Here is a 19,643-nt window from a genome sequence, read left to right on the forward strand (position 1 = left end):
TATGTACTATGTTTTTTCTAAGATACAACTGTGACAATGTTTTCTTAGTTACTGATGGGTTAGGAACAAAATATTTGCACAATACGTTTCCAGTGAACACGCTGCTACTTTTAATCACATTCTTACTGTAATTCATAATAATGAGCTATGCTCTTGTTTCGAGGACCACATATGTATATCAAACCCTGAGAATTTAAGATGATCCCATGGCTAAGGGTTTATTACTTCCCCCACAATTAGGTTTTTGTTTGCTTGCTTGTTTTTACTTTATCAGCATGGCATGTCAGTTTCTGCTCCTGTAATGTTTCTGTGATTCTCCACTTCCCATTTCACAATTGCATTTTAAATGAGCATGAGTCAATGGGATTCTCAGATGACTAAATCATTAGGGTTTATAGCCAGGATGCTTATTAACTTTCCTTCCTGCCATTTGTGCTTGTCCACCCCCATGTTTTCACCCTCAGAACCTTATAAGACAACAGCTTCCCTCAGTTATTCTAAGTGACTTGTTCTGAGCTCACGTTCAGGCTGCAATATGAGATACTATCGAATTGCATTTGAGTACCTTGGAGGGGAGGAAGTTTTCTCAGGTTGTCACGTTGTTATTAGTGAGTACAGAATAATATAGGTAGATGCTAAGAACTTGACTAATTTGATTCTAGACATTCACTCTTACAATTTTCATTTTAATGCTTAGGAAGAACATTTTCTGTATAAGAATTCGGTTCTTTAAAAAGCGAAAATTTATTATGCAGTTACCACATGGAGCACAATGTGCTGAAAGATACTACGATGAATAGGCCATTGTCCCATTCCTCAGAGAGCCTCATAATCTGTTGAGAAAGAGGGAGACAAAAGCTTATTTATAATGATATATGTAAAGTACAATTATTGAGATGTGTCAGGAATGACTTCTGAGAGGAAATTTACCAGTGCTGAGACTTCAAGGAGGAGTAGGAGAGTTAGTTATACCAAATGGGAATGGGCGGAGGGGTGGTACTCCAGGCTAGGAGACAGCATGAATGAAGGCTTAGAGTCTCGAAGCAGTGGCTCACACCTCTAATCCCAGCACTTTGGGAGGCCGAGGCAGGCAGATCACCTGAGGTCAGAAGTTGGAGACCAGCCTGACCAACGTGGTGAAAAACCGTCTGTACTAAAAATACAAAAATTAACCAGGCGTGGTGGTGGGCACCTGTAATCCCAGCTACTTGGGAGGCTGAGGCAGGAGAATTGCCTGAACCTGGGAGATGGAGGTTGAAATGAGCTGTGATTGCAGTATTGCACTCCAGCCTGGGTGACAAATGAAAGTCAGTCAAAAAGAAAGAGAAGAGAAGAGAAGAGAAGAGAAGAGAAGAGAAGAGAAGAGAAATCTCTAAGCAGTGCCAGCTGCACTAAGAACAAATCCTTCGGAGAAAAAGCTAGAGGGGCCTATGGAGAGGAGTGGAGAGCTATTTTTGTCTTTTTAAGGACTTTGTTCTTTATCCTGAAGGATATTTGAAACCCTTCAGGGTTTGTAACAGGAGCATGGGCATATTCCTGTTGCTAACAGATTACTCTGCTAAAAGGAAGATGAATTAGTGGGAGGCAAGGTGGAGGTTCTAAGAACAGTTAAGGGAGTGGTTCCCATGAAGAGGGTGAAACTCTGAAGGGGTTACAGGAAAAGAGAGGAGAAGATGAATTTAAATAATGGTAAGAAGTAAAATCTTTAGTTTGATTGAATTTGGGGTTAGGAAGTAGAAGAGATAAAGATGCCCGGTAGAAAGATGATAGCCGATAAGAGAGAGCTCAGGAAAGAGGAGCAGTTTTAGGAAGATTAGAAGGTTATTTTGGAAGACATCAGGAGCTGGTAGGACGTCTTAGTTAAGAAACCCCGGCCAGGCGCGGTGGCTCAGGCCTGTAATCCCAGCACTTTGGGAGGCCGAGACGGGCGGATCACGAGGTCAGGAAATCGAGACCATCCTGGCTAACACGGTGAAACCCCGTCTCTACTAAAAAATACAAAAAACTAGCCGGGCGAGGTGGCGGGCGTCTGTGGTCCCAGCTACCCGGGAGGCTGAGGCAGGAGAATGGCGGGAACCCGGGAGGCAGAGCTTGCAGTGAGCTGAGATCCGGCCACTGCACTCCAGCCTGGGCGACAGAGCGAGACTCCGTCTCAAAAAAAAAAAAAAAAAAAAAAAAAAAAAAAAAGATTTAAGAAACCCAGCAGGCAGCAGACCACCAGTCTACATCAGAGGAGAGTGCTGGAGGGCTGGATTGGAGAGCGGGGTTAGAGGAATCATCAGCATACATGTGGCAATTATGGGAAATTATGTAGGACAGGGGAGAGCAGGGGAACACTTGTAAATTTCAGGGCACAGTAAGGAGATGTGTGCAGAGATCTGAGAGTAATGCTGTGACTGATCTAGTGTCACATGTGCTCAGAGAAGAAGGTACATTGCCTTCAGTGGGTTGAAGGGTAAATGGGAGATTAGTAAGTGAAGTATTTAAGTTTCAAGGTCTATCTATACCTTTCAGTGCGTTAGAATCAAGCTGGAGGGAACCTGGAGTCAGGAGAGGCATTTTTTAGGGTGGGAAAGATGTGCCTTGGGTTAACAAACTAAGGGGCAGGCATCTGGAAGAGGGGAGGAGGGAGATTAAAGACAAAGCCCAGAAGAAGTGGGTGGCTGGACGTGGTGGGAAGGCATACTGGAAGGACTGAAACTGGAGGATAGGTGAGGAAGGGTGTAGACAAGTATCTTAAGTTTGTAGGACATTGAGTGATATCATGTCTAATATCCTCAGTTTTCTTGATGAACATTATCCCGTAAGACAATGTTATTTACTAAGAGTGGGGAAAAGGATGGAGAATAATCATTCAGGAAAGTAGGATGTACCCAAGGATAAATAGAAGGCTTGATAAGTATTATTGAAGGCCCACCAGACTTCCTGATTTGAGTTTATATTGATTATTTTTCTCTAACATCTTCAGATGCCCAGGAAAAGGAGCAGAGAATTTACATTACAGTCAAGTGAGGATAGTGGTTTTTTTCTAACATTTTATTATATAAATTTTCAAATATGCAAAAAAACAGAATAATTTTACAGTGAACACCCATATTCCCATCACCTTGTTTCTGTAATCAACATTTTACTTGCTTTACCACCTATCTATCAAGATGATATTTGAAATTAATGTTTTATTATGGGCATTGCCAACATATGTGAAAATAGAGGGAATAATATAATGAGCCCTCATATATTCATCATCTAGTTTCAACAGTTATTAATTATGGCTACTATTGTTTCCTATAACCCCCTGTAACCATCTGTGTCTTGTTACATTCTTCACTAGATTATTTCAAAGCAAATGGAGATGGAATTTTGTTGAGTGGATTTGTTAGAAGCATAGGAATACAGCATAATCACAGGCCCTGGAGCAAGAGTTGTTTCATGATCAAACATGGAAACCCAGGTTGGCAGAGAAGGACATGGGGCCAGGAGGGGACTGATAAGCTAGAATAAAATGGAAGGATCAAGGGGCTTAAAATTATGAGTGAGGTCAAAGAATAAGAGCGTGGGCCAAGCATGGTGGCTGTAATCCCAGCACTTTGGGAGGCCAAGGTGGGAGGATCACCTGAGGTCAGAAGTTTGAGACCAGCCTGGCCAACATGGTGAAACCCTGTCTTCACTAAAAATACAAAAATTAGCCAGGCATGGCAGCACATGCCTGTAATCCCAGCTACTCAGGAGGCTGAGACAGAATCACTGGAACCCGGGAGATGGAGGTTGCAATGAGCCAAGATTGTGCCACTGTGCTTCAGACTGGGCAACATGGTGAGACTCCATCTCAAACAAACAAACAAAAAAACCCAAGAATAGGAGTGCGGTAAGTGAGAGGGGGAGGGAAGCAGGAGGAACTGAAAGGAAGTTGTGATCAGAGAGCAGAAAGTCAATTGCAGAAGTGGGATTTTTGTCTGTAAATCCCAGTGAAGAAAAAAGGATTAGGGTATGGCTGAGGGGATGGGTGGCAAAAGTGGAAGGACAGCAAAGGTTATTAGAAGTGAAGAGCGCAAGGATGTGGAGATAGTGTGGCAAGAGGCAAGGGCCAGGGTGGGAGCCAGACTGCCTGGGCACAAGTCCTGGCTCTGCCACTTACCACCTGTGTGACCTTGAAGAAGTTACTTACAGGCTCTGTGCCTTAGCATCCTCACCTGTAAAATGGCGGTAATAATAGAGCCAACCTCACAAGGTACTGAGAGGATTAAATGAGTTATTTAAATATATAAATTGTGTTAGAACAGTGCCTGGCATATCATAAACACACACACAAAAAATGCTAGCTATTATCATCTGAGAGTTTCACCTTGATAGTGAAGTCAGCAAGGCTGGTGGCAGGATTTGTGGTGGAGAGCACTACAGGGATGGGCTTATGGGGAAGGAGAGAATACCGTAGGGGCTTATGGTTTGTGCTGTGGCAAGGGCTCATTAGGATATGATGTACTGTTTGTCTTCAAAATTTCAAACAAAACCAATAGGAACTACCTTTGTTATGGAGGCGTGGTAAAAAAAAATTACTCTTTTAATTAGTTCACTTTGAGATTTGAGGTTGCCTTTAAATTTTAATGAGGATTCTTCTAGTATAATTTGTTTTCTAATTTTTTAAAGAGTAAGTCAGGGTTTTAAGAAATTCTAGGCTGGGTGCGGTGGCTCACACCCATAATCCCAGCACTTCGGGAGGCCGAGGCGGGCAGATCACGAGGTCAAGAGATTGAGACCACCCTGGCCAACATGGTGAAACCCCATCTCTACTAAAAATGCAAAAATTAGCTGGCCATGGTAGCAAACGCCTGTAGTCCCAGCTACTCGGGAGGCTGAAGCAGGAAAATAGCTTGAACCCGGGAGGTGGAGGTTGCAGTGAGCCGAGATTGCGCCACTGCACTCCAGCCTGGGTGACAGAGCGAGACTCCGTATCCAAAAAAAAAAAAAAAAAATCCTAATGCAAGATTTATGTATAAAGATAGATTGTTAAAACACAGCTTTTACAGTGAATTGGCAAAGGTCTTCATTAATTTGCCATTCTTCAAAGGCATACATTGTTCTCTTTTAAAGACAAATCATTTCAGAAGCACACTGTCTATAGCCAGATGCATTATACTTCAGTTTTTATGAGACTTCTTTCTGGAGATTGTTTAAAGAAGAAAAGAAAAAAACACCCCACACAAAGCTATTTAAAGCTTCCAGGATATTTGTCTGTAAATATGTTTCTAAATTTAATTAAATTGAAACATGTCTCAAATGAAACATTTTTTGTTTTGTCTCAAACAGTATTCTAAATCCATCAAACCGTTAGGTGGTGGAGTTACTCGTTTGCTTAAACCGTTTGAAAAGCCCAAAGGCTGACTGGGTTTATGAGTTTAAAAGAAAACGTGTTTTCCTTCTTATTCATAGTGAGGACAGAAGCATTCATTGAGTAACCACTGCTATCCTTTATTTATGTTTTCGTATTTGGCTCTCACCATAGCCCAGTTGTGAGCCTCTTTGCACTCTTGATGAAAATATTTAGCATACTGCTAATTGTCTGTCTTCCTCACAAGGCTGTGAGCTTCCTGAGAAAGGAGACTGTATCTTGTTCAAATCTGTTTCTCCAGGACCTATATCACTTACTGACTATTCAAAGTCAAGAGCTAGATTCAAATTCTGTCCCAGTCACTTAGCTTACTACCTGATATATAGGAGGTACTCAATTTACAGCAATAGCTTTTAACATTATTTTATTACTTTATATGATTACTTCTAAGAAGGCATCAAATGTTTTTGAATGAATGACTGTTTTACATTTGGGAAATTACTAGAATTCTTTAGGTTTTCATCTTCTCAGTTCTTTTTTATTTTTATTTTATTTTATTTTATTTTATTTTTGAGACGGAGTCTGCTCTGTAGCCCAGGCTGGAGTGTGGTGGTGTGATCTCGGCTCACTGCAACCTCCGCCTCCCGGGTTCAAGCAATTCTCCTGTTTCAGCCTCCCGAGTAGCTGGGACTACAGATGTCCACTACCATGCCTGGTTAATTTTTGTATTTTTAGTAGAGATGGGGTTTCACCATATTGGTCAGGCTGGTCTTGAACTCCTGACCTCAGGTGATCCACCTGCCTCGGCCCCCCAAAGTCCTGAGCTTACAGGCATGAACCACCGTGCCCAGCCTTCATCTTCTCACTTCTAACGTTAGAGTGTTAATCTAGAGAGCCACAGGACTATTGGAAATCTGTGAAATATGGAAGCTGTGAAATATACTTACTGGTGAAATTGCACTTTCTCTTCTTTATGTTAATGCATTTATGGGGTACAAGTTCTATTCTGTTACATGCATTGATTGCATAGTGATTCTGTCAGAGCTTTTAGGATACCCATCACTCGTAATAACATACATTGTACCCCATTACATAATCACAATCCACCCCTCCACTCCGTTCTTTATCCATCTGTGAAACCTCAGTCCTAGGCATAGTATTTGATGCACAGTAAACATTCATTATATGTTGAATGGTGAGCACTAAAGCAAAACTTGCCATTCTACTACTGTTAACAGGTAAATCTTTTTTTTTTTTTACAACTTTTATTTTAGATATAGGGGTACATGTGCAGGTCTGTTACATGTGAATATTGCATGATGCTGAGGTTTGGAGTACAGATCCCATCACCCAGCTAGTGAGCATGGTACCTGATAGGTAGTTTTTTAACCCGGCCACCCCGGTTCCCTCTACCCTGGTAGTCCACAGTGTCTGTTGTTTCCATATTTATGTCCATGTGTGCTCAATGTGTAACAGGTAAATCTTAAACAGCATTGGACCATCTATTTGGAATATCACTTATATCTGGGCAAACTGAATACCTATAGAAACTCGAATAGAGTATATAAGCTATACTTTAAGGTGTCAGAGTTCTGGGCTACATTTGTAATTCATTGAAATATGATTTCAGGTAAAACATGGATATTCCAAGAGAGTCTGGTGTACACTAATAGGAAAGACATTGTATTATTTTCGGAGTCAAGAAGATAAGGTATGTATGTATTTTTAATATGCCAATTGAAATAACTTTTTGTTTGTTAGGGCTTAAACTTTTCCTTTTCACTCTTCTCTTACTTTGTAAAACTTCAGAATCTTTATGAGGTTGAAATTTGGTATAATTTCACAAATTTATGTAATTATACAAAGATCTATCACCTACACCTACAAGGGTCTTGATTCTTAATTACAAGCCTTAGCAACTTTTAATTAATGCATCTTCTAAGACCTAGAAAAGTCTTCTTCTACTCCCTCCCCACAACCATCAGTTTCTTATATTTTCCCAGGTTCTTACAGACCAGATAAGGTTGACAGAAGGAAGCAGCAAGTTAGGAAAGAAAACCTAAAAAGGAAAAAGAATCTAGTTCTGTGCCAGGCCCTCAAATTCCCGAATACCACTTATCTACCCATCCATCTGCCTGTTTATATTCTGTTTATTCATGTTTAATACCCTCCACAAAAGAATCTGAATTATTTTTAATTTCAGAGTAAAAAGACGGGGTATCTACCCAAAGGTAAAATGCATGGCCAGTCATCGCTGCGGGTATTGTGTGTCACCTTCGGGTAACTGAAACTATAAAAGTTGAACCAACATGGGCCATGAGTACTTATATGATACAATGATGTCCGCTCCTCTGAAGAGCAGCCTGTGACTGTTACTGTGTTAATGAGACTAAACTTCTTGGTCTAGTGACCACGTGGGACAGTTAGTATTTCTCCCTCCCATTTAACAGACTACACTCTCAGGTCTGACCAGCTATATTTAAAATACATGCCGTTATACTCAATATTGCTAATGGGGTGGAGATTAACACAGACAACCATTAAAAACAATGCTGAGGCCAGGCACGATGGCTCATGCCTATAATCCCAGCACTTTGGGAGGCCAAGAGGTGGGAGGATTGTTTGAGCCCAGGAGTTTGAGACCAGCCTGGACAACATAGCAGGACCCTGTCTCTACAAAAAATTTAAAAATTAGCTGAGTGTGGTAGTGCGTGCCTGTAGTCCCAACTACTAGGGAGGCCAAGGTTGGAGGATCACTTGAGCCTGGAAGGTGGAGGATACCAAAGTTCTTGTTCTCACGGCCAAGGAGATCTAGGTTGTGGACACACACAGACAGAGTGAGTTTAGGGCAGGAGTTTAGTAGACAGTGCAAAAGGAAAAAACAGCTCTCCATCACAGAGAAGGGTCCCGAGTGGGTTGCCAAGTTGTAGTAAAAATATCAAGGTTTTCATAAATGGGCTAGTGAGGAGGGGGCTCGTAAGGAGGGGATATCTTATCTTCCTGATGGTTTAGTTGGGACCAGGTGTGCTATCTGTACAGAGCAGTTTTTTTTTTGTTTTTTGTTTTTTGTTTTTATCAGCTGTGTCTCATTCCCCGACCACATAGGCTGACTCTTAGTCTGTGTTTCTTCATCCTGGTTATCTGGGAGGGAGAGTTTCTGTGTTTGTTCCCATCTTCTTGCAGCTGTAGGCACCCCCCACCCCCAAGTCTGCTTTTAGCTTCCCTATCTTAGTGTGCCCAAAGGGAAAAGAATGTGCTTATTAAGGCCCACTGTTTTATTGGGGCCCATTGTACAAGTGTGAAGTTTGGTAATTACTCAGGAGACCTTCCCCACTCCTGTGCCGAAGCTGTCTTATCTGTGTTTTACTGTCTGCTCTTTCAGGCTGCTTGTTGTGAGAAGAGAAGTGATTTCCTTGAACTGCATGAGGTTAGAAAAGGAGCTATCTTTGAGCTGCTTTTTTTTTTTTTTTTCCAGGCTTAATTCACTTTATTTTTCTTGTATAAAAACCCTATGTTGTAGCCACAGCTGGAGCCTGGGTCCGCTGCACGGAGACTCTGGTGCGTGTCTTGACAAGGTGGTCAGTGAATTCCTGATAGGGAGACTTGGTAAACACAGTCTCCTTCCAGAGGTCAGGGGTCAGGGAGCTGTAGGTCTTAGAGATGGCATCAAAGGTGGCCTTGGCGAAGTTGCCCAGGGTGGCAGTGCAGCCCCGGGCTGAGGTGTAGCAGTCATCGACACCAGCCATCATGAGCAGCTTCTTGGGCATAGGTGCTGAGATGATGCCAGTGCCCCTGGGTGCAGGGATGAGGTGCACCAGCACAGAGCCACAGCGGTCTGTCACCTTGCAAGGGACGGTGTGGGGCTTGCCAATCTTGTTCCCCCAGTAGCCTCTGCGCTCAGGGACAATGGAGAGTTTGACCAGGATGATGGCCCCACAAATGGCAGTGGCCACCTCCTTGGAGCACTTAACACCCAGGCGGACATGGCCATTATAGTCCCCGATAGCAACGAACGCCTTGAACCTGGTGCGCTGGCCAGCACGGGTCTGCTTCTGCACCGGCATAATCTTCAAAACCTCGTCTTTGAGAGAGGCCCCCAAGAAAAAAATCAATGATCTCAGATTCCTTAATGGGCAGGGAGAAGAGGTAGATCTCCTCCAGGGGCTTGATCTTCATGTCCTTGACCAAGCAGCCCAGCTTGGTGACGGGCATCCACTCCTTATCCTCAGCCTTGTCTCCGTGGCCCCTCGCGGCCCCGGATGCCACTGCCGAAACCTCCGCGGAAGCCACCGCGGTTCCCCATCCCAGGGCCACCAGGGCCACCAGGGCCACCAGGGCCTCCAGGCCCCCCCGCTGCACCGGCGTCATCCACCATTTGGTGTTTTCTCGGAGAAGCTGAGCTGCTTTTTTTAAAAGGAAAGTTTTCTGCTGGGGACTCACTTTACCCTAACTGTCTATCTAAATAATTTCTTTCTGCCTCCTATAACAATTTTAGTACAGCTGAATCATCTGAACTACTGTATAGAAGTGGCACCTTGCTTTTTCCTCAAAAGTTAAATCTCTAATATGTATATGGTTCTTTCATATTACTCTTGGGCTCTTTGGTTGTTGCCACTACTTTTGTTACACTGTGGATGATCAAATTGCCTCTAGGCATCATTTTTAAAAAGATATGTTATGCTTGTGTGGTGGCTCACGCTTGTGATCCCAGCACTTTGGGAGACTGAGGCAGGAGGATTCTTTGAGCCCAGGAGTTTGAGACTGGCCTGGGGAATGTAGCAAGACCCTATTTCCAAACAAAAAAAAATTTTTTTTTAATCAGCTGGTTATGGTGCCATGTGCCTGTAGTGCTAGCTATTTGGGAGGCTGAGATGGAAGGATCCCTTAAGCCCAGGAGTTCGAGGTTACAGTGAGGTTACTGATTGAGCCACTGCACTCCAGCCTGGGAGACCCAATCCCATCTCTAAAAAAAAAAAGGAAAATAAAAAAATTTAAAAGTATGCTTTATAAATTTAAAAATGAAAAAGACTATGAAACATTTTAGTAGGAAAAGATTTAGAAAATGCCTTCCTCATAATTACTAACATTTACTTTAGTTTCCTTTAGGTCAGATCAAACTCTGGGAGGCTAAAGTGGAAGAGGTCGACCGATCTTGTGATTCAGATGAAGATTATGAAGCCAGTGGACGCAGTCTGTTATCCACACATTATACTATTGTTATCCATCCCAAAGACCAAGGTCCAACTTACCTCCTAATTGGATCCAAGCATGAAAAGGTATTCAAAGACTTATTGGTTGATTTAGAATGATGTAGACTAATATTATTCAGATATTTGTAATAATTGTCAAATCAATTTAATGGAAATAAGGAAGAAAATTTTGCTATAGACTTTCAACTCTGTTTTCAGAGATTATTTACCTCCCTGGAAATGAGCCTTGTTCAAATATGTCATTTTCCAATCCTGTTGGTAAAAGTGGTATCAAGGCTGAAATTAGTGCATGGAAGTGGAGGGCTAAAGGACCTTATGTTAAAAATGTGAATCTCTCAGACTGAGTATTTTTTGGTAAATCTAAGGACTCCATTTTATATTTTTGACTAATTTTATTAAAATTTGGGCTTAGATACATTGGAAAATTAATTATTTTATGTATTATATGTGCATGTAGTCATTTATGATAAAGGAGGTATCACAAATTAATGGGTAAGCAATGTATCATTCAATACATAGGGTTATGTATTATATATTGAGGAAATTGGCTACTTAGGAAACATTAGTTTTTCATCTCATACAGATAGCAAAATAATTTCCAGATGAATTTAAAGAGTTAAAAGAATTCAATGAAATTATTTTTTAAGAGGGCCTTTATCTGATTTCTGAATCAGAAGTACTTTCTAAGAAAACAAAAAAGTGGACCGGGCGCGGTGGCTCACGTCCATCCCAGCACTTTGGGAAGCCGAAGCAGGTGGATCACAAGGTCAGGAGATGGAGACCATCTTGGCCAACATGTTGAAACCCTGTCTCTGCTAAAATACAAAAATTAGCCAGGCAAGGTGGCGCGTGCCTGTAATCCCAGCTACTTGGGAGGCTGAGGCAGGGGAATCACTTGAACCCGGGAAGCAGAGGTTGCAGTGAACCGAGATCGCACCACTGAACTACAGCCTGGTGACAGAGCAAGACTCCATCTCAAAAAAAAAAAAAAAAGAAAGAAAGAAAGAAAGAATGAAAACAAAAAGGCAGTGTAAGAAATCAGAGTGCAAATGGTTGATAGATTTGACTATAAAAATTGAAATAATTCTTTCTGTCAAATATTATCATAAATATGACTAAAAAGATAATACAGAAAACAAAATATTTCATGGATGGCTACTGTATCCTTAACATATAAACAACTCTTTATAGATTATTATTGTTACTATTGGTCATTGTTTTTGAGCACATGTATCAGGCCAAGTGCTAAGTATATCTCTTCTTCATCCTTCCAATTACCCTCTGTGGGAGGTGACCTTATTCCCATTTGTAGGTGGAAAGACTGAAGCACTTTTTTGTGGTCACACATCTGGCAAGAGGCAGAGTTGATATTAGACCCCTGTCTCTAACCACAGTGCCTGTGTTCCTGAACACTTGCCTCTGCTACCTCTCATTTGATTTGAAAAGGACTATGTTTCTAGTAGAAAAATGGAAAGAGGGCCTGACGAACAACTTACTGAGGAATTTAATGGCTAATGAACACTTACACTCATCTGTAATCAAAGATATGCACATTTAAAAGTGATAAAGCTTTTATTGTCTCTGAGGTTATCAAAGATTTTAAAAATTATGCTAGTGAAGCTATGAGGAGGGAAGCACTCCTATACACTACTGGTGGGAATAGAAATTAGTGTAAATGCTTTGGAAAGTACTTTGAAAATATGTTTCAAGAATTCCTGAAAGTTTTCACGCCCTAGTAATGACTCATAATTCTATTTCAAAAAATATATACTAAGAAAATGTTGGCCAGGCACCGTAGCTCACGCCTGTAATCCTAGCACTTTGGGAGGCCGAGACAGGTGGATCACCTGAGGTCAAGAGTTCGAGGCCAGCCTGGCCAACCCGGTGAAACTCTATCTCTACTAAAAATACAAAAAGTAGCTGGGCGTGGTGACAGGTGCCTGTAATCCTAGCTACTCAGGAGGCGGAGGCAGGAGAATCACTTGAACCTGGAGGCGGAGGTTGCGGTGAATCAAGATTATGCCGTTGCACTCCAGCCTGGGTGACATAGCAAGACTCTGTCTCAGAAAAAAAAAGAAAAAGAAAAAGAAAGAGAAAGAAAATGTTAGTAAATGCAGCCAAACATTTATGTATAGTTTGTTCGACACAATACACATTTTTCTAAAAAAAAAAAAAAAACAGAGTTTCACTCTGTCACTAGGCTAGAGTGCAGTGGCATGATCTCGGCTCACTGCAACCTCCGCCTCCCGGGTTCAAGAGATTCTCTTGCCTCAGCCTCCTGAACAGCTGAGACTACAGGCGTGCACCACAGCTGGGACTACAGGCGTGCACCACAATGCCCGGCTAATTTTTGTATTTTTAGTAGAGACAAGGTTTCACCACATTGGCCAGGCTGGTCTCAAACCCCTGACCTCAAGTGATCCACCCTCCTTGGCCTCTTAAAATGCTGGGATTACAGGTGTGAGCCACCATGCCCGGCCTACAATACTCTTTTTCAAATAATTTTATTTTTTAAGGATTTTAAACATGGAAAATATAACGTTTCCTTTTCAGTTAACAGGTGATAGCTGTCACAGTATTTTTTATCCGTGAGAAGTTAGTAACCATCATAACGTTCAGCAATAAGAAATTGCTTAAATAAATATGGTATGTCCATATGTGTAATAGAATATCCTGCAGTCATTAAAACTTGTTTATAAAGAATTTCTAGCAACAAGGGAGTGCTTGTACTATATTACTAAAATTCAGAAATTATCCTCTACTTTTAGAATAATTCAACTATGTAAAAATTTAATCTACATATATATTTTCATAGAGAAAAAAAGACCAGAAATCTCTGGTGAATGGGATAAGATGGATATTATGTTTTCTTTAAATTTTCTGGATTTCCAAAATATCCTGTATGTATCACTCTGGGAGCCAGATTTTTAATTTCATAGAATTTATTTATTTTATAAAAGAATATCAGCTGGTTGTATTTAGTCTCTTAACATGTGTTATTCTTCTTAATTTTGTCATGCTTTTCTAAGACGCATCTGAAGAAAATAAGAAAAATGTGAATAATGGGAAAAGGTAATATAAACACAGTTCAAGTGAGCATGCCTCAGAATGGTTTGAATAAATGGCTTTTCATTATTATTTAAAATTAAAGCAAGTGGTTCGTTTCCATCTCAAAGTTTTCTACTGTTTATGCAAGTTGTTTTTTTTTTTTGAGTAATCAAAACTGTGTCTTCACATTTCTGTTAATATGTTCTGGTTTTCAGGACACCTGGCTTTACCATCTGACTGTTGCAGCTGGAAGCAACAATGTCAACGTTGGATCTGAATTTGAACAACTGGTTTGCAAATTGCTAAACATAGACGGGGAGCCTTGTAAGTTCATAAATATATAAATAAAGCTTTATGGTTTATGAAATGGACCTCAACCCACTTAGCCTAATGGAGTTTTCACTTAATGGGTTCCTGTTTCCCTGAAATATACCCACCTTTTCACTGCCTTTGTTCATCATGGGAGAGAATTCTCTCTGTGGCTCTTTGGCTGCAGGGACACCATCATTCCTTATTAGGCTGTGTCAGGTCACCTCCCTCTGCCTTTGCTTCCATTGCTCCTCTGCTTGGAATGCCCCCTTCCCTGGCAGTCCTCACCAACATAATGAAACCCCACCTAGCCTTACGAGATCCCCCAGCCAGCCCCCTCCAGCTCAGCATCTGGCTCATAAAAGGTGCTTCATCAATGTTAAAATTATGTCCTAATACGCTTTGTCACTTAATTCTTTTATAGCAAGCTTGTCCAACCTGCAACCCACAGGTGGCATGCAGCCCAGCATGGCTTTGAATGTGACCCAACACAGATTCCTAAACTTTCTTAAAACATTACAAAATTTCTTTCTGAGGTTTTTTGTTTTTAAGCCCATCAGCTATCATTAGTGTTAATATATTTTATGTGTGGCCCAAGACAATTCTTCTTCCAATGTGGCCCAGGGAAACCAAAAGATTTATAGCATTTGTAATTTTGCATTGAAATTAAGTTTTTGTTTTGTTTTTGAGACGGAGTCTCACTCTGTCACCCAGGCTGGAGTGCAGTGGCATGATCTCAGCTCACTGCACCCTCTGCCTCCTGGGCTCAAGTGATCCTCCTGCCTCAGCCTCCTGAGTAGCTAGGACCACAGGCGTGCACCACCATGCCCAGCTAATTTTTGTATCGTTGGCAGAGATGGGGTTTCGTCATGGCAAAGGCTGGTCTTGAACTCCTGAGCTCAAGTAATCCGCCCACCTCGGCCTCCCAGAGTGCTGGCATTCCAGGCATGAGCCACTGTGCCTAGTCTGAAATGAATTTTTATGGCTAAGGTTTCCCCACTGAGAGTCTAGATTCTATCCTATGCTTTACACACTAAGAGAGACCATATTTTATTTGCCGTGTCCAACACAGGAATTTAATAAATATTGATTTTAGGAATGCCTTCAAGTTCCTCTTTATCTTTATATCTCTTTCTACTTTGGCTTCTCCTCTCTAGAGAAGTTCTAGATCTTTCTCCAGCTCTTTCTCATATATAGTCATGCCTGCTACCTAGGTCACCAATCTTTAGCACATTTAAGCAATGTGTTAGTGCCCTGGTAGACTTATTACAGCCTAGTAAATTAGGACCCAACTCTTCAAGATTATCCAAAACAAGAACATGTCTCACTCATAAATGGCAGCTAAACTGTGAGGATGCAAAGGCATAAGAATGACAGAATAGACTTTGGGGACTCAGGGGGAAAGGGTGGGAAGCGGGTGAGGCAAATCAGGTTCAGTAGATACTGCTCAGGTGATGGGTGCACCAAAATCTTCCAAATCAACACTAAGGAACTTACTCATGTAACCAAATACCACCTATGGAAATTTTTAAAATTAATAAAAAAAAGAAAACAAACAAACAAACAAAAAAAAAACAGTAACATGAGAATCCCAATGGCCTGGCTACCAAAATAAAATAATGTTGCCAAAGAGTTTTTTTCTGACCTTTGTGACTTAAAGTTGTGAGCCAAGCCTGAATGAGCTAATGTCTAGAGGATGAATTTAATGGGAGGCCGAAATAAGTGGTTTATTCAGTTTTCTGTTCATATTTTATTCTGCATTTAGCCTCTCAGATATGGAGACACCCCACTTTGTGTCACAGTAAAGAAGGAATCATTTCTCCTCTGACAACTCTACCTTCTGAAGCCCTACAGACAGAAGCTATTAAATTATTTAAGGTAAAATATTTATACGTTGTTAAATTATTTAAGGTAAAATACTTATATGTTGTTAAATAATTGGAAAAAAATTAAAAATAACATTTTGGGTTACAAAATTTTACTCCAAGAAAATTCAAAATGTGTTTATTATTATTAAGAATATTATTGAAATAAAATTGGTGAATTTAATATGCATTCTTAGTGAGGATTTTGGATTTACTGAAATAAACTATTAATATGTATGGTTTGGGCAATGTGAAATACTTGGTATCAGATGAATCATTTCCCCTTTAACTTCTAATTTTCCACATCACACCAGGCACAGCACTGGGAGAGGTGTCAGCACTGTCTTTCCTCTCTAGTGTTACTCTCAGTTTCTTATTCCTCAATCTCTGTTAGAAATCCCTGATCACTCAAAACTTGCCATGCACCTTAGCACTCTTTATCGTTCTATCCCTATCATCAGTTACCTTCCAGTAACTCTTCAGATTTCTCTAAGGGCCAGGCGTGGTGGCTTAATCCTGTAATCCCAGCACTTTGGGAGGCCGAGGAGGGTGGATCACCTGAGGTCAGTTCAAGACCATCCTGGCCAACATGATGAAACCCCATCACCACTAAAAATACAAAATTAGCTGGGCGTGGTGACACATACCTGTAACCTCAGCTACTTGGAAGACTGAGGCAGGAGAATTGCTTGAACCCAGGAGATGGAGGTTGCAATGAGCTGAGATCACGCCACTGGACTCCAGCCTGGGCAACAAGAGTGAAATTAAGTCTCAAAAAAAAAAAAAAAAAATTATCTAAGGATTTTAGCTCCCAACTCACATTCTCTACCTGAACTCTTGCAAATGACTGTTATCACTTCACTCACCAATGCCATGATTTTAAGATTCTTGACCTTCTAAATTCCAGTAAGCTTCATCTCTGGTCTCCTTCATCATCCCATTCTCCATGTCCACACCTGACTTCACCATTCCTCACAAGTACGTCACCTCTAAAAGCTTCAGTTCGAACATCTCTTTCTTTAAGCAGAATCCTAGCCTACAAGCTCTTTTTTTTTTTTTTATTCTTCCATTTTTTTCTTCATCTCTAAGACCTTTGTTTTGGACCATTTGCTTTCTTTGAGATCATAAGAACTGCATCTTGACTTTTCTTCCTTCCTTATCCAGTCTGGTTTGTTCCTATTAATTGTCATAGTTCCTTGGGACCCATACTTCCATGCACTCTTCAGCCAGATCCCAACCTAGATCAGTGCTATGTTTTCTGCTCCCAGGATAACCAGATGTGCAATGCTGCAGAGCATCAAACCGCCATGCAGTCTGATGTCAGTATAAATTCAGGGTCTTCCTCTGTCACAGCCAACTTTCTGCCTTTGTGCTTGTCTTTGGTCACATCCCGCTCAAACTCTCTACTTAAGAATACAGCAGAGAAACTTACCTTCTATTTCAGTGAGAAAATTAGAGGACATCAGACATGACATGACCACTTCAAAGCCCTCCCCTTGCAGCTGGACACGGTGGCTCACGCCTGTAATCCCAGCACTTTGGGAGGCCGAGGCGGGCAGCTCATGAGGTCAGGATATCAAGACCATCCTGGCTAACATGGTGAAACCCCGTCTTTACTAAAAAAATACAGAAATTAGCCGGGCGTGATGGCACGTGCCTGTAGTCCCAGTTACTTGAGAGGCTGAGGCAGGAGAATCGCATGAACGTAGGGGGTGGAGTTTGCAGTGAGCCGAGATCACGCCACTGCACTCCATCCTGAGTGGCAGAGCAAGACTCCATCTCAAAAAAGAAAAAAAAGAAAAAGAAAAAAGCCCTCCACTTAACAGACAATCTTTCATCTCTTTTCTCCTCCACTCCTCCAGCCTCAGAATATGGTGGATCTTCTGTGTTTCCAAGTCTGAACTCTACACCAGGATCTTGGTACTTCATTTTCCCCTAGTCTCTTGGAGCTCAATCTCTTTCTTTTGGCTTTGTCTTGCCTAAGTTTCTCCCATCTCAAAAAATCTATTTGTTTATTAGATAATATTATGTATGGAGTTATTGTTAATTGCAGGGTCATGGATGGCTATAGAAAAAATCTTTATCAACTGGACATCCAGCCTGAAGTATTTATTGGTAAAGTAATAAAGTAATATGATATACATTAAAATACCCCAGAGGAAAAGAAAGTAGAGGTGGGGAGGTGGTGAAGTTTGGCAAAATGCTGATAATTATTGACACTGGGTGATGGGTACATAGGTGATTATTATGCTGTTCTCTACTTTTATACATTTTTAAAATTTCTATAATGGAAAGTTTAAAAATATCCACCTGTAGAGTATGCCAATACCTAAATCAAGAAAGACTACACAAATATATTTGAAAATCTAGATGACGTGGCCAATTTTATAAGAAAATATAAATGACCAAAATTGATTCCACAGGAAAAGGAAAATCTAAAGAGGAGTTTACCAAACTTTATGTGTAGATAATTTCAATGCTGTTTAAATTGTCCCAAAGCATAGAAAAAGAAAGAAATTTTCCAAATTCAATTTTTTCTTTTACTTTTTACTTGGGACAATTTCCAACATATATGAGTAGAGAGAATATTACAATGAGGCCTAGAGTGCCCGTCTTTCAGATCCGCAGTCATCAACACATGGCCAATTTTGTTTTATTCTCCCATTCCCCACTGTACCCTAACTTTGGATTATTTTGAAGCAATCCTTGATCATTATATCACCATATTCTCTTTGTTAAATAAGTATCACTTTCATACAAGAGTGCAGCAAAGATTGTACAAAAATAATAAAATATTAGCAATCAGAATCCAGCATCATTTTAAGAATATTAAATCACTCAACTCAATAGCAAAAAACAAATAATCCAATTTTAAAATGGGCAAAAGATCTCAATAGACATTTCTCAAAAGAAGACACTCAAATGGCCAACAAGTATATGAATCAATGCTAAGCATCGCTGATCATCAGGGAAATGCAAATCAACATCATAATGAAGTATCATCTGACCCCAGTTAAAATGGCTGTTATCAAAAAGACAGAAAATAACAAATGCTGTCAAGGATGCAGAGAAAGAGGAAAACTCATACACCATTGGTGGGAATATAAATTAGTACAGCAACTTTGGAAAACAGTGTGGAGGTTCCTCAAAAAACTAAAAATAGAACTACCATGTGATCTAGCAGTCTCACTGGGAGTATATCCAAATGAAAGGAAATCAGTATATTGAAGAGATATCTGCATTCCTATATTTATTGTAGCACTGTTCACAAGAACTGGTATATGGAATCAACCTAAGTGTTCATCAGTAGATGAATGGATAACGATAGGCCGGGCCAGTGGCTCAGGCCTGTAATCCTAGCACTTTGGGAGGCCAAGGCAGCCAGATCACTTGAGGCCAGGAGTTTGAGACCAGCCTGGCCAACATGGGTAAACCACATCTCTACTAAAAATACAACAATTAACTGGGCATGGTGGCGCATGCCTGTAATCCCAGCTACTAGGGAGGCTGAGGCACAAGAATCACTTGAACCTGGGAGGTGGAGGTTGTAGTAAGTCGAGATCGTGCCACTGCACTCCAACCTGGGTGACAGAGCAAGACTCTGTCTCAACAAAAAAAAAAAAAAAAAAAGAAAGAAAGAAAATGTAGTATATATACACAATGGAATATTATTCAGCCATTGAGAAAAACAAAGCCCTGTCATTTGCAGCAACACAGATGGAAATAGATGGAATTGGAGAACGTTATGTTAAGTAAAATAAGCCAAGCACAGAAAGACAAACATCTCATGTTTTCACTCATAGGTGGAAGCTAAAAAAGTGGATTTCATAGAGGTAGATGGTAAAATAGAATGGTGGTTACCAGAGGCTGGGTAGTAGGGGGTGG

General features: G+C 40.8%; 1 protein-coding gene and 1 pseudogene across 7 annotated transcripts in view; one reads left to right on the forward strand and one right to left on the reverse strand.

Moving 5' to 3' along the window:
- The window catches only part of LOC105464933 (pleckstrin homology, MyTH4 and FERM domain containing H2), a 126,781-nt gene that overhangs the window by 71,383 nt on the left and 35,755 nt on the right, over positions 1-19,643 (forward strand). For all 7 annotated transcript variants that reach the window (XM_011713070.3, XM_011713076.3, XM_011713073.3 and 4 more), the window contains 4 exons: positions 6,957-7,037; positions 10,423-10,602; positions 13,800-13,908; positions 15,659-15,771. In XM_011713070.3, coding sequence (XP_011711372.1) covers positions 6,957-7,037; positions 10,423-10,602; positions 13,800-13,908; positions 15,659-15,771 — 483 coding nt within the window. The remainder of the gene's footprint in view (positions 1-6,956; positions 7,038-10,422; positions 10,603-13,799; positions 13,909-15,658; positions 15,772-19,643) is intronic.
- LOC105464932 (small ribosomal subunit protein uS5 pseudogene) lies at positions 8,833-9,819 on the reverse strand (annotated as a pseudogene).

The sequence above is a fragment of the Macaca nemestrina genome, chromosome 13 (genome assembly GCF_043159975.1).
Source record: "Macaca nemestrina isolate mMacNem1 chromosome 13, mMacNem.hap1, whole genome shotgun sequence".
Lineage (NCBI taxonomy): Eukaryota > Metazoa > Chordata > Mammalia > Primates > Cercopithecidae > Macaca > Macaca nemestrina.